The 13,805-nt window shown below is 43.2% G+C and overlaps 1 protein-coding gene across 3 annotated transcripts in view; it reads right to left on the bottom strand.

The window, feature by feature from the left end:
- Nucleotides 1–12,285, bottom strand: part of EDAR (ectodysplasin A receptor) — a 76,093-nt gene extending 63,808 nt beyond the window's left edge. For 2 of the 3 annotated variants that reach the window (XM_071744303.1, XM_071744311.1), the window contains exon 1: nt 2,438–2,501. In XM_071744303.1, the coding sequence (XP_071600404.1) occupies nt 2,438–2,470 (33 nt within the window). In that variant the 5' untranslated portion in view covers nt 2,471–2,501. Of the gene's footprint in view, nt 1–2,437; nt 2,502–11,819 lie in introns of those variants that run through there. The other variant, XM_071744322.1, reaches the window with a different exon arrangement.
- Between the last annotated feature and the right edge of the window lie 1,520 nt (nt 12,286–13,805).

Below are 13,805 nucleotides of genomic sequence, written 5' to 3'. Positions count from 1 at the left end.
GCTGACAGCATCCTTGCTACTGCCAGAGCCTGGGCATAGAGAAACACCTCAAAATGGAGACCCCCAAAAGCCAACAGATGTGCCTCAGCCATGACCCTGTCAAGGCTTAGGGATCTGGCAAGGCTTTATCATCCATTTCTCTATGATCTCCTCAAAATCCAGCCTACAGAAACCCTCCTAAAGGCCACTTCTCTTTCACAAAACACAGAGCTAGTGCCGCTCCATTTCTTTGCTCTTAAAACCCCTCCATCAATGGGGTGACATAAGGCTGCACACTTCTGCCTGCCTGCAGAAAGCATCCTTTGAACATCAGTTGGAAATCTTCCTCCCCTGGCAGCTGGGCACAGGCTGGGCAGGCTTCACAGAGAGGGTACAGCCCTAAGCAGGGTCTCTCTCAGGGCTCTCCTCCTGTTGATGCTTCTCTACTTTGCATGAGACAGTTATTTTTTCCTTTTCACACAGACACATGACTCCTAAATCTAGTGATTGTGGCACCACCTGGGAGAGGGGTTGGAAACTATGTTCCAGTTCTTACTCTGACAAAAATTTAACTATCTTACATTAAGTATGCCCCAGAGCCCACATGTCCATATGCCCTGGCAAGTACCCTAACCACCAGGCAGCAGCAGCATTCTTCTTTTGCTCCCCAAATAGTCACTTATGCCTAGGAAAGTGTAACACTTAAAAGAAGAGGGACGGACAGAGACCTCTTCCAGAACACATAAGAGCCAGGGCTGGGGCAGTGTTGTGGGAGAAGCAGCTAAAGTCTCTCCTCTCTAAAGGCTGAGGAGCACATCAAGTCCAGATGTCCCACCAGAGTTCCCTTAGCATGGGCTAAAAAAAAGTGCCACCATTCTTCTGGTCAGGACTTAAAGCGTGGTGGATGGGTCTGTTTACCCAGGAGAGCCCAGGCCAGGTTCAGCATGTCCAGAAGAACACGTTCAGGCATGCAAGGAGCTCACTGGATGCAAGTGTGGGTGTCAAGGAATGTTGGTATCTCTGGGGTGAAGGGGCAGGTGAGCAAAGTTCTTAGGCTCTAAATTTGAGACTTCAGAGTGGGAAGTGACAGGACTGCTAAGCACTCAACATCCTCCGTGGGGTTAAGTTCACGAGGATGCTTTAACAGAAAGTATGGGCTTCACACCCCAGAGTGCTCCCCAGTCACAGATTCAGAGAGTGCCTGCTATTCTAAGCACTTTTCACACACCCATCTCTAATTGCTCTTCTGTGATTAAGGCAAAGTGTTTCATGTGTATATACAAAAACGGGTGAAAAGTCCAGATGAAAAATACTGCAAAGTCAAACAGAACTATTAATGTGTTTTCATCTGTTTGGCAAAAATGGACATGTCTATGCAGCTAAGCAAAGGTCTGTGTGCAATGCTTGTTAAATTAATCCAGCTAGCATCAATAAGGATAGGGAAAATACCACAGCTTGCAGCTTTGCTTCTTTACATATTCCTGGAGAACTTGGGCTTTTAGCACTGCCTTTGCACTTGGCTCTGCTAGGGGAAAAGAAGATGCCTTTCTCTTTTAATTAATTTTTATTAAACTTCAACAGTTTTAGCAACTGATGCAGCAATTGTACTTTTTCTTTATGTTTTTTGTGAAGTTCACATAGGCACAGGCAAAAGAGAACAAAAGCAAAACACCAGCAGTTTGTTGAGAGAAACAGCAAAAACAGCCACAACATCAGGACTAGGGGAGAAGTCTTTTCACTCGAGTCTTTCCACCAAATTTGTTTTAAAATGGGTGAACAGAAAGTCCTGAAGGAACAAAACAAATCCAGACACCATGCCTCCCTCTCATTTTCATTGCTTCTGGGTTTTCAAATTCCAGAAGAAAAAGCCATGAGCACATACAAAAAATGCACTTAGTTCAGGTGGCAAACAAATGTATCATTCCACCACTTTTTTCTTATTTCTGTCACATACTTTTTAAGAAATAACTCTGACTTCTTATGTGCGTCTCCGAAATCCTTCAGGCATGCTTAAGTTCTTCCTATAATTAGGAAGAACTTGCTGAATTAATAAGCCAGACTACTTTGGAAAGGCCTCCAGACAGCCGTAAGTGAGCAGCACACCCAAGGCTCTGCTGTGGGGCGAGCAACGCGTGGAGCTGAGCTCGACTACAACATTTTGCTGAAAGCCAGCATCCCCTTCCAAATCAGAGAGCTGCTCTACCTGCTGTAAGCCCATCACTTTCCAGTCGCAGGCTCCCCAACAAAGCCTTTTGAGCCACTACAAACCACAACAAGCTCCAAACCTGACTCATGTCTAGAAACTTCATCTCTCACTCGCTGCTTCAGGCTTAGTCATTCCCAGCAGCCCCACGAGCATCTGCTAAGCCTGTGGTATCCTCAGCACCCTTCCCTCCTGTGGGAAAGCCCTGGTTAGTCAGCCCTGCAGAAAGGTAGAGTATTGAGATATTTCTCTTACCAATGTGCTGCTGTGTTCTTCATGCATCCCCATGGTGTGTGAGCTGTTGGCCTTCCACCCTTTCTTTGTGCCTGTGTAAAGTCAGCGTTTGATGCTGAGGAGGCGGAGACGGTTTCTAAGTCAAGGGGCAGGTGTGAGTGAAAGGAGCAACCCAACAGCCAAACTATTTGAAAAAAGAAACCTTTAATGTCTCATCAGCTCAGCACTTGGAAAAAAAAAAAAAAAAGAAAAAAAAAAAAAAAAGAAAAAAAAAAAAAAAAAGGCTTTGTAACTTGCCTCGAAAACTGGAAAAACAGGGTGTCTAGCTATAATTTAAGACATTAATAACAAGAAGATACTGCCGTACCCTGACATATTTTGACTCTTTGCACAGTGAAATGCTATCTTAAAACTAAGTTTGATTATTAATATGTGAAACGCTGCCAGTGACAAAAGAAATTACAGAAAGGTTGATTTGTTTCCTATTCATGACTCAAAATTTTATCATATTTGGAGACAAGAGCCAAGGCTAAATTTTAGATAGCACCTGAAAATATTTTTTTTTTTTTTTGCTTTGTTGAACAGACATACTGACAAGTATTTTTGCATGATCAGAAATTTGAACATACTTTAAAAACTTTACAAGACTGACTGTGGTCTTCAGAGATATTCAGGGTCAATATAAGCACCCCTAAAACTGCAGCCTTGGGATCTGACACCCTGATTAACAAACTAAGTTTCAGCAAGAAGTAATTTTTACCCACAACTGATAAGTATGTACTCTTTCAGCATGGATGTCTCCTTTCCAGTACATAAAACATAACAAAGCAAGAACAAAACCACCTTGCCACAAGGGAACACAGGGCTATATGAGCCATCTGTATTTCCAAAATTTATCTTTGTTTCTTGGGCCCAGAAAAATTTTTCAAGCATGGAGTTAAAGTTTAAGAACAGGAGTAGCTTACTTGTCTTCTTGCTTATTTGAAGTTGTGTGTATGCTTATAAACTCTGCCACGTAAGTCATGACATACAGAAAACATTCATATAGAGCCTCCCCCGCACAAGCATCTTTACATCCGTCACGGAAATCTCAACAAGAAACCAAAAATCCAGTTTCCTATTGGATTTCTTCAATCTGCTGAAATAATCAACTTCTCTACATGGTTGCCTCACCTAGAAAAACTTTCTGATGCTAGTAGATAGATGGGCAAGTGCAAGTATCCTGCTCCTTGCACCTTCAAATCTATCATGTAAAGATAACAGTGTTTTCCTTTAATCTTTTTTTCATTACTGAATATTATGCTTACAACAATCCTGCTTTGCTACAGATGGTTTCCTGTTGTTTCTGCCAAATGTGAAAGAGCTATAAAACTTGAAAAGGTTTTGATGCTGTCACTTCATGAAAAATTACATCTATGAGGGAAAATTAAATATGAGCCTTAGACTTTAGTTGCTTTAATCTTATTTAGTAAGCGAACTTTTTTACCCCCACCCCCAACTCAAAGCTTCCGATAACATGACCTGGAGGGAAAAATACAGCTATGTATTTTAGGCAGGTATAAAACCTTCATTAACAAAAAGAAAAAAGAGGAAGGGGAAGTAGATAATTCTCATGTCCAGACCAACCAAGCAGCCACCAACTCCGGCTAACAAGAGCAGTGCCTTTGGCTCAGCTTCATAAAATTTGTAAAATCATTTCTGTTAGAAGACAGTGAAGTTCCTGTTTTCGGTGCTATAATAAGAAAATCTGTCACCTTAGGAGACATATTACTAGAAAATGTCTTGCGTACTCCCAAGGGGGCAGACACTTTGCTCCTTGAGTGGGCAAAACTCAGTGAACTCAGCATCAGATTTGCTTGAACACAAATTGGGTGTCAAGAAGTACTTCAAAGAAAAATGTAGTTTTATACATTTCTCATATGATGAGGGAAACTGGTGATTCTCTCTCTAGTCATAGATTCATCTTGTTATGTGGGTGAATTCTAGAGAAAAAGTATTTTACCAGCACAGCATGGGTTGGGCACATGACTTACCAACGGAGCATCAACAAATGAGTGGGCTATACAGGCTCTCTCCAATTTTTCCCAGTATTTGACCAGCACCACATTAACATACTGATTTTCTAGGAAAAAATCCCAAAGCAACAAAAAAGACAACAGGAAGCATTTAACCACATCCTTCAACAAACAAGGCTAAGGCTGTGCTCACTGCCATGGATCTGCCCATACAAGCACTGAGGGTACATAGAGGCAGAGAGTCAGTAGTAGAAATTGCTCTGTCATTTTGAGTGCATTGTTTGTCTGTTGCTTTACATTGAAGGCCTGATATCTTAGGGCTCTTCAGCACAAGAAATAAGTGTTCTGTGTGACACTGGAGAGCTGGCTAGCGCCCTTTTCTGCAAGAGAGAAGCATGCAGCTGTAGTCCCACCCAACCAAGGCATCAGGCCTCAACTTCCCAGCTACTTAAACCTCTGTAGTTCATTCTGGGGATGGATCTGATATCCATTTGCTACAAGAGGTTCACTTTCAGTGGAAAGAAAAGCTGGTGGAATTTTAGTGTCTTTTAACCTGTGCTGCCTTTCCCTTTTCTGGAGGCTGGAATTTAAAAGCTGAGGCCAGGGGTGACATTGTGGGCAGGAGTGAGTGGAAAATGTGTACACTCATCAAACTGCAACCAGATGTCTCATCTCCACGTGGACATGCCTCACTCATCTGCTGTACCCCTCAGGGCACCACTCACCACCTCCTCAAAGTGCTCCTGGTGTTTCCCCATGCACAGATATTCACACCAGAGATACCGGCTTGTTTGTTTAGTCTGACTTCCACCTAAGCTAAATTAAAAGCATCTTTACACAAGCTCTGGGGAGACCTGCACTGCACAGCTATGGACAAACCCCTGTAGTTCAGCCCAGCTGGGGCTCCTTGTTTGTTGTAAAAATCTCCAGGCTGGGGGGAGCAGGGTGCAGGGGCTGCTTGGGACCTGTGTGGCTGACGTGTTGGTCCTGCTGCCTTCTCTGAGTGACCCTGCACAGCATCCTGCTTTGATGTCTGAAAACCATAGGTCCTTGCTTGGGCCAGGAAACCATTCACAGACAAGAACCTTTTGTTTTTCTTCTGTAGCCTCTGTACATCTGAACCTTGGATGAGAATCAGAAATGGGCACGCAGGTCTCATTCAAATAGCTGCTGACCTTACTGGAGAGTCTTCTGTTGACTGCCCTGGAAAGTGGATCAAACCCCTGCATGTTTGATTGTTTATTTTTTGTTTATTAATTTATTACCAATTTTGTCATTTGGTCACCAGCTGAGTTATTTGCACCTTTTGTATCTAATTAAATATCGCAAACTGCAAGTGCAGGATTTTTTCTCACAACTGGTTCGAAACCATGATAGGAAACACAACCCTGCCACATCAGAGATGTTCTTCATATACTGTACTGTATTTGCATCTAGGTTTCCTTGTTACTAGCCAATGCCATCTGTTATCTGTTTTGGTCTGCTTATGAGAACTGGTAATTTTTGGAAATCGAGAGCAAATAAGGAACAGTATTTTTTTTCCTTTGTATTTTATACCCCAAAGAAATCAACTGGATCTACACATGCACACAAAAATATACCCCTCCAGTTGGCAATAAGTTAGCCCACTCTTTTTCTGTATGGAAAATTTAAAGAGACAGGGCTCATCATGGGGAAGTACTTTAACGTAATGAAATAAATCTGTGCCCCACAGTGCTTGGATACTCAATTTTGCTTTTGTCTCTCTTGGAGGGTGCTGACTCTCAGACTAGGTGATGGGTTAAATGGTGACAGATGAAGTAGTTGCTGCCCTCAGCTGTGCTCTTAGCCTCTCTCTTGGAAATTACTGCCCTCCTGCAGCCTGCACAACTGAAAGCTTCTTGAAGCTGCTTTCACACTGCCAGACTTCACGCCAGCCACAGCTCATGAGGATCCACTGACCCATAAACTCCTGTGGCTTGGAGGAGAGTTGGTGAGCCACTGAGCCATGCCTGCTGTGCAGGTGGAAAAGGCTCAAAAAGAAAGGGGGTGCACATATAAAGGTGGGTGCTTGCCCCCTGTCATGGGCCACTGGAGGGACACCAGCCCACGGATTGGTCTCTCCTATTTTTGGAAATACAAAATGTGTCTAACTCAGGGGACACATTGTCACCAGCTACCCACTGAAAAAAAACATGGCAAAACCTCAAGTGGCAAAAAGAGAACACGTCCTCAGCCTTTTTTTTTTTTTTAATTTTATTTCTTTTTAATTATTTATTGTTTTATTTGATTTTTTTTTCTTTTGTAACTGCCCACCAGGGAAAGTAGACAACTATGCTCAGCACTGACTAACCTCATTTGAAGACTATCACAATTTTTTTTTCATTGACTCCATTAAGAAGAGAAATTTTACTTTGGGATGGTAACTCCTTTTTGTTATAAGTGGTAAATTTAAGTCTCATGTTTAAGGATGCTGTCTGCTTCATAGTTCCTAACTATAACAGGCTACAAACCAGCACCAGGTTGTTTAGCAGATTCTGCCATTTTTAGCCTTTGATCTTGTATATTCCTTGTATATTTGCTGCCCCAGTTTTTCTCTTCCAAGATGCATGATCTGGATGCGCAGGACTTTTTGTCTCCTTTTCAGCAACAGAAGACAATTTCTATAAAGCCCCAATTTATCAGCTATTAGTGTACAGGACTTTTTCCCTCCCCAGTCCTTCCAACCAGTGGAGTGTGTACAGAGTTGTGAGAGAAAAATGGAGTATGTCACAAGAATACGTCCTTCTAGCCTGGATAATTATAAATATCTAATCTGGAACTATTAAAATGTTTCTTGCTTAAAATGAAAAGAAAAATCCTGACAGTCAATCTGCAAATAATTGTATGCTGCTTAGCTGGCACTTCAGTAGTTTTTCTTTGTGACATATCCGAAAGAAGAGATGGATGCTCTGTCAGAATTAAAAGCTCTCTCAGTACTTGGCCATATGTTTCTGCTTTGGTCCCCAGCCTGTTACATTGCTAACAGAGGATAAAGGCTGGTCTAACAGATCTTCATATACCTCCAGGGGAGGTGAGCAAAAAAGTCAATCTTTCCAGAGTTCCCTCTTACCAAAGAGACGGCTTGGATTTGGATTCAGCCAAGTTTTGCAGCACCATGTCCTGGCTGTAAAGCCTAATGAACCAGAGACTCATTAACATGATCTGCAGGGGATGGTACATCGATCAGCACTTGCACAGCAGAGACAAAGACAGTGAGAAACTGGAGCTCGTGTATCTTTCTCTGCCAGGCTCCAGCAGGGAAGCAAACATCTCACTGTAGATGGGTTGGGAAGGGTTGGATGCTGGAGGTTTGCAATTAGGTTGATCTTGGTCTTTAAGATCAAAAGATACTTAGGTCTATCACTATTTTAGAATGCCACAAGTGTAGTCAAACTAAGCTTTATAAACAGTTTTGTTTTTTCTTCCCAGTGGCCACTGACAGTACCTAAGAAGCATTCCCAAAACACAATTTACCTGGCACATGTTTATTATCAGGCCCCTGGATAATCAAGACCTTCCTAGCCTTGTGTGCATATCAAGTCAGGTAAGGGTCAGTTGAGGTCTCCGTCTGCTGAAGGGGTTTCTTGTGGGGCAGGGAATGGGGCAACACCAACCTTCTGTAAAAGCCTTTCTGTTACAAAACTGACACAGCTCTGCCAGTCCCTTCTGCCACATAAAATCCAACCAGCCTGCCCTCTGAAAAAGGAAGTGAGCAGAATTTAAGGCACCAAATCAAAAAAAAAAAAAAAAAAAAAAAAAAAAAAAAAAGAGCTCAGCTCTCCAGAACTGAGTCAGAAAAAGAATAAATGCCAGAAACTCCATGAAATCCACCACAGACTTTGCTATTGATTTTGCACTGCAGATGGTCATATGTTACAGTAAAGTGGTAATGCAAAAGCTATTGCTAGATTCATGGCGGGTGGCTCAGATCAAGCCTTGTCAATTAACTTCACAGAATGCCACTTTTGTCACTTCAAACCCAGCACTCACTCGTGTTGGATCCAGGGGATGTGGCCCTGACTCCATCTCTGCAGAGATTTGAAAACCCGCTGGCAAAGCTTTAACTTCTTCAATAGACAACAGCAGATAATGCTTTAAAATAGCCTTTGTTTATCTTTTATTCTTCTGTTTCTAATGGACTGCTTCGGAATTTGAAAATAGCTTCCTCTTTACTTTTGTTCTGATTTCTCTGGTAGGAAGAAACGGAAAGATCTGAGCTACTTCAAGTCTGAAGAAACGCGTGCAAAGCTGACATGGCTCAGGAAGCAACATTTGATCACTAAATGTTGCTCCAGAGCCAGCAAAAGCTGAGGAGCTCTGCCATCAACTGCATAGGCCCAGGATCTCTGTTTTTTCACAGAACTGGATGAGTGATAAATCAAACAAAAGAACACCAAGTTACTTGGCCTCCAAATAATACTTGGATAATACTTCTTGCAGTACTTCACGCAGTTTTCTGCTGCACGAAGCCAGGTTCTTAGTTTTCTGGGAAAAGCATGGCCAAGCACTTTGTCCACAGCATGACCATTGGCACAGGTCAGCAATACTTGCAGTCACAACGTCACAATTCCATCCCTGTTCAGTAACATCTAATCCTTTACAGGGATCTACCTGCTTTGAATATACATGGCAAGAAACCGTTTCTGTTTTTGCAAACAATTCCCTGCACCAATGACACACGGAGCAGAACATTTCTACACATTAGGAAGGCAGAGTTTCCCCCAGCAAGAGCTGCTGCTCCAAGGAGCTGTTGTGTAAAAAGCAGCACCTGTTATCTTCTGGATGCATCATAAAAATTACAGTGGGTCCGGGGGGTCAGGAGGGCACCAGAAGGCAGCAAAGGCCTGGTTTGGAGAATAACCAGAGGGAGAAATAGGATACCTTTAAAAGGAGTCAATGGGAAGGCTGATCTACCCCCAGCTCCTCACAAATGACTCATGCAGGGTGGGGTCATGCTGGAACCTCTCAGGTTATTCTGCTATAGGCAGTAGCTCACATTGCAATTTATCTACCCTTTAGCAGAGAAGAGAAGCAGGATAGATATGATACGATCTGAAACTCAGTTCCATCCTCATATGGTTAAAGGAAACAACTGTGTTGAGGATATTAGAGGGGAATTCCTCCACTGATGACAACATGAGAAAAACATTATCTTAATATTAATCTTATCTTCAAAAGCTTATGCTACTATTTTTTGAAAACTGAGACTTGGGCCATTTATTTAGCATGGCTATATGGGTTCAATTAGAAACTGTAGACTCCTTCAAAATATTCCAGTCCTCCAAGAAATGGCACCCTTACATGTACAGTTGAAATGTTTCACATAAAGACATTTTCAGAAGAATTCTAAACACCTCTATGGTACAATTGCATTCAATTCAAAATTTTCCACAGCATATAATTCAGTACGACCGCTTGAAAATGACCATCTCTTGATCTGATGTGAAAAATTAAAACATCATATGTTTTCCATCTAGCTGAAACAGAGAAAAAAAATGCCTATTTATGGCAGCAGTTTTCTGTAAAAGCTATCTATCTACTTTTAAAAAAAGCCTGCTGGCTTTTTCTGGGCACATTCTCATCTCTTTGTTGAGGTTTAACTATATTATTGCAAACAGCAGCACAGCTATGCAGTACCCTACCAACAAAAAGAGATGGGCCAAGGTTTGGCAACAGTTTCACCCTTGCCAGAACTCTCCAGTGAAACTGGACTCACAGGAGCTTACACAGGAGGTGATATTCTGAGTGCTGTGGAGCCAAACTGGCTGCTGATTAATGTATTTCCTTCATTTGATTGTTCTGGTTTCATTTATTTCAAAATTATTTTTTATCAGTGCTGGTCTTTTATAGAGGATGCCTAAACTTTCTTTTCTTCCCATTTTCTACATCCTAGTGATTTTTAACAGAGAAGAACAAAGAACCGAGTTATCCTGATCAAGGGATGGGGCTTAACTCCACTTTGCACAGTCACATTAATTTCCTTTTAAAAATTTGTGCTCTCTCATTATTTTTCATTAAATAAAAGCTTCCAGAGACTTCCATGATTCGTCCAAAACATTTCAGAAGGTATAATTAATTTGCAGAGTGCATCATCTCCTGCATCTGCCACAGAGAAGTGGCAGCAGTAGCCATGGGCCTTGTCTATTCCAATGAACAGACACTGTAGGTGTGAAAGCTTTGCTTGTAGCTTGAGGCACATAAGGAGGTTTTGGGTGGTACACCAAGGAGGCTCCCAGCACCTTTGCACTAGATGAGAATCTCACCTCTTGTCCCATGGAGAACAGATCTAAAGTGCTATCCAGTGCCCCATCATGAAATATCTAAAGCTCCACCGGCTGCAAAAGTGAAAACACTTTTTGTCTCAGGCATGCAAGTGTCTAGCACCACATTTTCTATTCCACAGTATTTGCATCGTAGCTGTAGCAGCCCAGGCTAAAACCACCCACCCTCAGTACCAAAGATGTTTCATAGCTGTGTGAAGGTCACACCGGCCACTTTAGGAGTAAATTTTACAGCCCTGGCTCAGTTCTCTGCTCCCCCAGAGGTAGCTAAGCTGGGCATTTCACAGCTACTCCAGCACTAGGTATGGTTACCGTGTACCATGCTTGGAGCATGTAAGCGATGCCACAGCTGCCCAAGTTCTCTCCTAAGGGTGGGCAGCAGCTCACTTTCCTCTCTGGACTTCATTCCCACAGATCCTTTCACAGCGAGATTGTGGAGGCAGAGGGAAATAAAAATCAGCACGCTAGAAACATGTATTCACACGCACACGCACTCAGCCACAGCACCACCGATGCTGCGATACCTTACAGCTTTGGTTGTGATTTCAGAAGTATAGTCACAGGCTAAAAGGTACAGCCACATTAGTTTGCAATAGCAATGCAAAACCCAAACCAGCAGTTTTCCACGATCCTCTGGAGAAATGTGTGCTTCCATTCAAATAATTAAAAAAAAAAACAACCAAAAACCCAAAACCAACAACCACTGGATCCTCTAGAGTTTATGAACTGCTCAGAACACCAGTACTTTTAATAATAATAAAGAATTTATGAACTGCTCAGAACACCAGTACTTTTAATAATAATAAAGAAATCTAGAACACATTTGACATGAGGAAACTTCAGCTTTTATTCCAAGATGCTAGGAACTGTAGCCCCTTCCTAGCATTCTCAGAAAAAAGCAGTTCTTCAGTCCAATGCCAGGAGAAGAGAAAGTCACTGAGCAGTAGATCTCGTTCGCACAAAACCTAAACCCAACTCGATTTCCAGCCCCAGCCCCTGGTGCCATCCCCACCACAGAGCAGCTCTGGCACCAGAGCCACACCAGTTTAGGGGGAGAGGCAGCAAAGACGCTGGCCACAAGCTTACCTTCTGCAGATGTGGTCACCACCACCAAAGCCCGGAGAAGAGGTCCTCTGGCCGGTACAAAGCTCGGGGTAACCACTTGGTTGGGCTCTCACAGGTGCAGAGGCTGGGGCACAGCCGGAGCACTTCTCCCCTTCTCACAGATCTTGTCATGAATGTCCCCAGCTCGGTCCCTGGGAGCCCAAACGCACTCAAAGCCCTCAGCTGCCGGCACCGTGCTCCCTTCCCAAAGGCTGCCAGGGGCTTCCCAACAACTTCTTCCCTGCTTCTCTCCGCTCGGGAAGTTTCGCAAAGCGGCAGGAGCCGGAGCAGGCTCCGTTGGGCTGTGGAAACTCTCCTACCCCACCTAGAGGTGTGCCGAAGATGAGGAGGGGCACCCGCACCCCTCTCCCGCTCCTGGCTGATCGAGGATTTTGCTGGTGAAAAGAAGAACGAGAAGGTTTTATCCGGTTGGGCTTGGAGAAGGAGCAGGGGAACGCTCCCGGGAAGAGTAGAAGGGACAAAGGAGAAGTTTGGTGATGGAACGGGTTCAATTCAGTGAATTTTAGTATGACAAAAATCATACTATTCTCTGTGAATATCTTATTTTGAGGGAATTTGGTGTGACTTTTCTGAAGCTCACCTCACTTTCTTATCTCAGCAGCAGGTCTGGGAACTCCCTGGACTTCCCACCAGCTTCCCATTTAGGGTGAGACAGCACAGGAATCACTGGGTCCCCAGGAGCTCTGGGCAGCCTGGGGCACACACATCTCCCTGTTGCTTTCAGCAGATTCTAAAGGAATAACTTCAATGTTATGCAAATTGCAAATGTCATAGCTACCTTTCTGAACTGCTGGTTCTTTTCTTCCAAAGTACAACAGAAATATTTTTACGCTGTTGAGCTTCCTAATGGTTGCAAGCTCTGGCTGTCAACGAGCTCTGCTTGAGAGAATTACCAGTATTTCTGCAAAGATGGTGTTCCTTAGAAGTAGAAAATACGAAATAATCTACTCGCATAGCATTATTTAACACTCAAATAAAAATAAATGAGATGTGAAAAAGCCAACACACCTGCAAATGGCTTGACTGAAACTAGTGCTGTCAACTCAGAAGTCATAGGGACAAACATCACAACATTACAACAATTTTTGTGAGCATCCAACGTGTATGCTGCTCTTGTAAGTCCACAGCTGACCTGACTGTCACCATACTGTGACCCAGTCACAGTGGAAAACTAAATACGACAGAAAAAGAAAAGCTACAATTGTCAAAAGCCTTGAAAATGAGAGCATTTTGTCAATTGTCACGTTGATGCCTGGCATCAGGTGTCAGGCTGAAAGATTAACTGACTTCCAGCCCCTGTGATATCACCATGCACCCATGTACCCTCCCTGGCACTTCTTAAATTCCCAGCCTGAGCATCCAGCCAGAACAAAGGGGCTTGCAAGCATCAGTGCCAAAATAGGTATATGCATCATGAGGAAAGAAGGGTTGGGCCATGATAACCTATGGGTTAACCATGATAACCTGGGCTACCTGGATTTGTGAGGCATTTTACTGCTTAGCTTTGCTACCAGGATTAGGGGCTCTGTAGTACACAGATATCTGTTGTCACATAAGCATCCTTCCACCCTACCTTCACTCACATCAGAGGCAGCACAAAGGAAGAGTATGTCACTGTAATACTTCTTAGCTTCACCCAAAGGGTCTGTGTCTTCTACCAAATCAGGGGAAAGGTAGGGCAGAATGAAAAGTGCCTGCACTACATGTCTAAACCAGACTGTGTGTGTCCTTGATGCTAAGTGGATGTAAGTAAGATGCTGCCCCATCTTTCTAATTGAGTAAGTCTGATGGGACTTTTTCTTTCACATTTGGCACTCTCTTCTTTGTCTGCTGGTATTCCCCTGCCCTGGGTCAGGACACTGACATCCAGAAGTGGAGGCATAAGGAGAAGGAGAGGTGATTATGAGGCACCTTGGTCCTTGGAGATCCTTTCTCCTTTTGTGGTAG

The sequence above is a fragment of the Heliangelus exortis genome, chromosome 1, assembly GCF_036169615.1.
Source record: "Heliangelus exortis chromosome 1, bHelExo1.hap1, whole genome shotgun sequence".
In the NCBI taxonomy this organism is placed as follows: Eukaryota; Metazoa; Chordata; class Aves; order Apodiformes; family Trochilidae; genus Heliangelus; species Heliangelus exortis.
The sequence above is the reverse complement of the archived record's forward strand: the minus strand, read 5'-3'. Positions and strand labels throughout refer to the sequence as shown.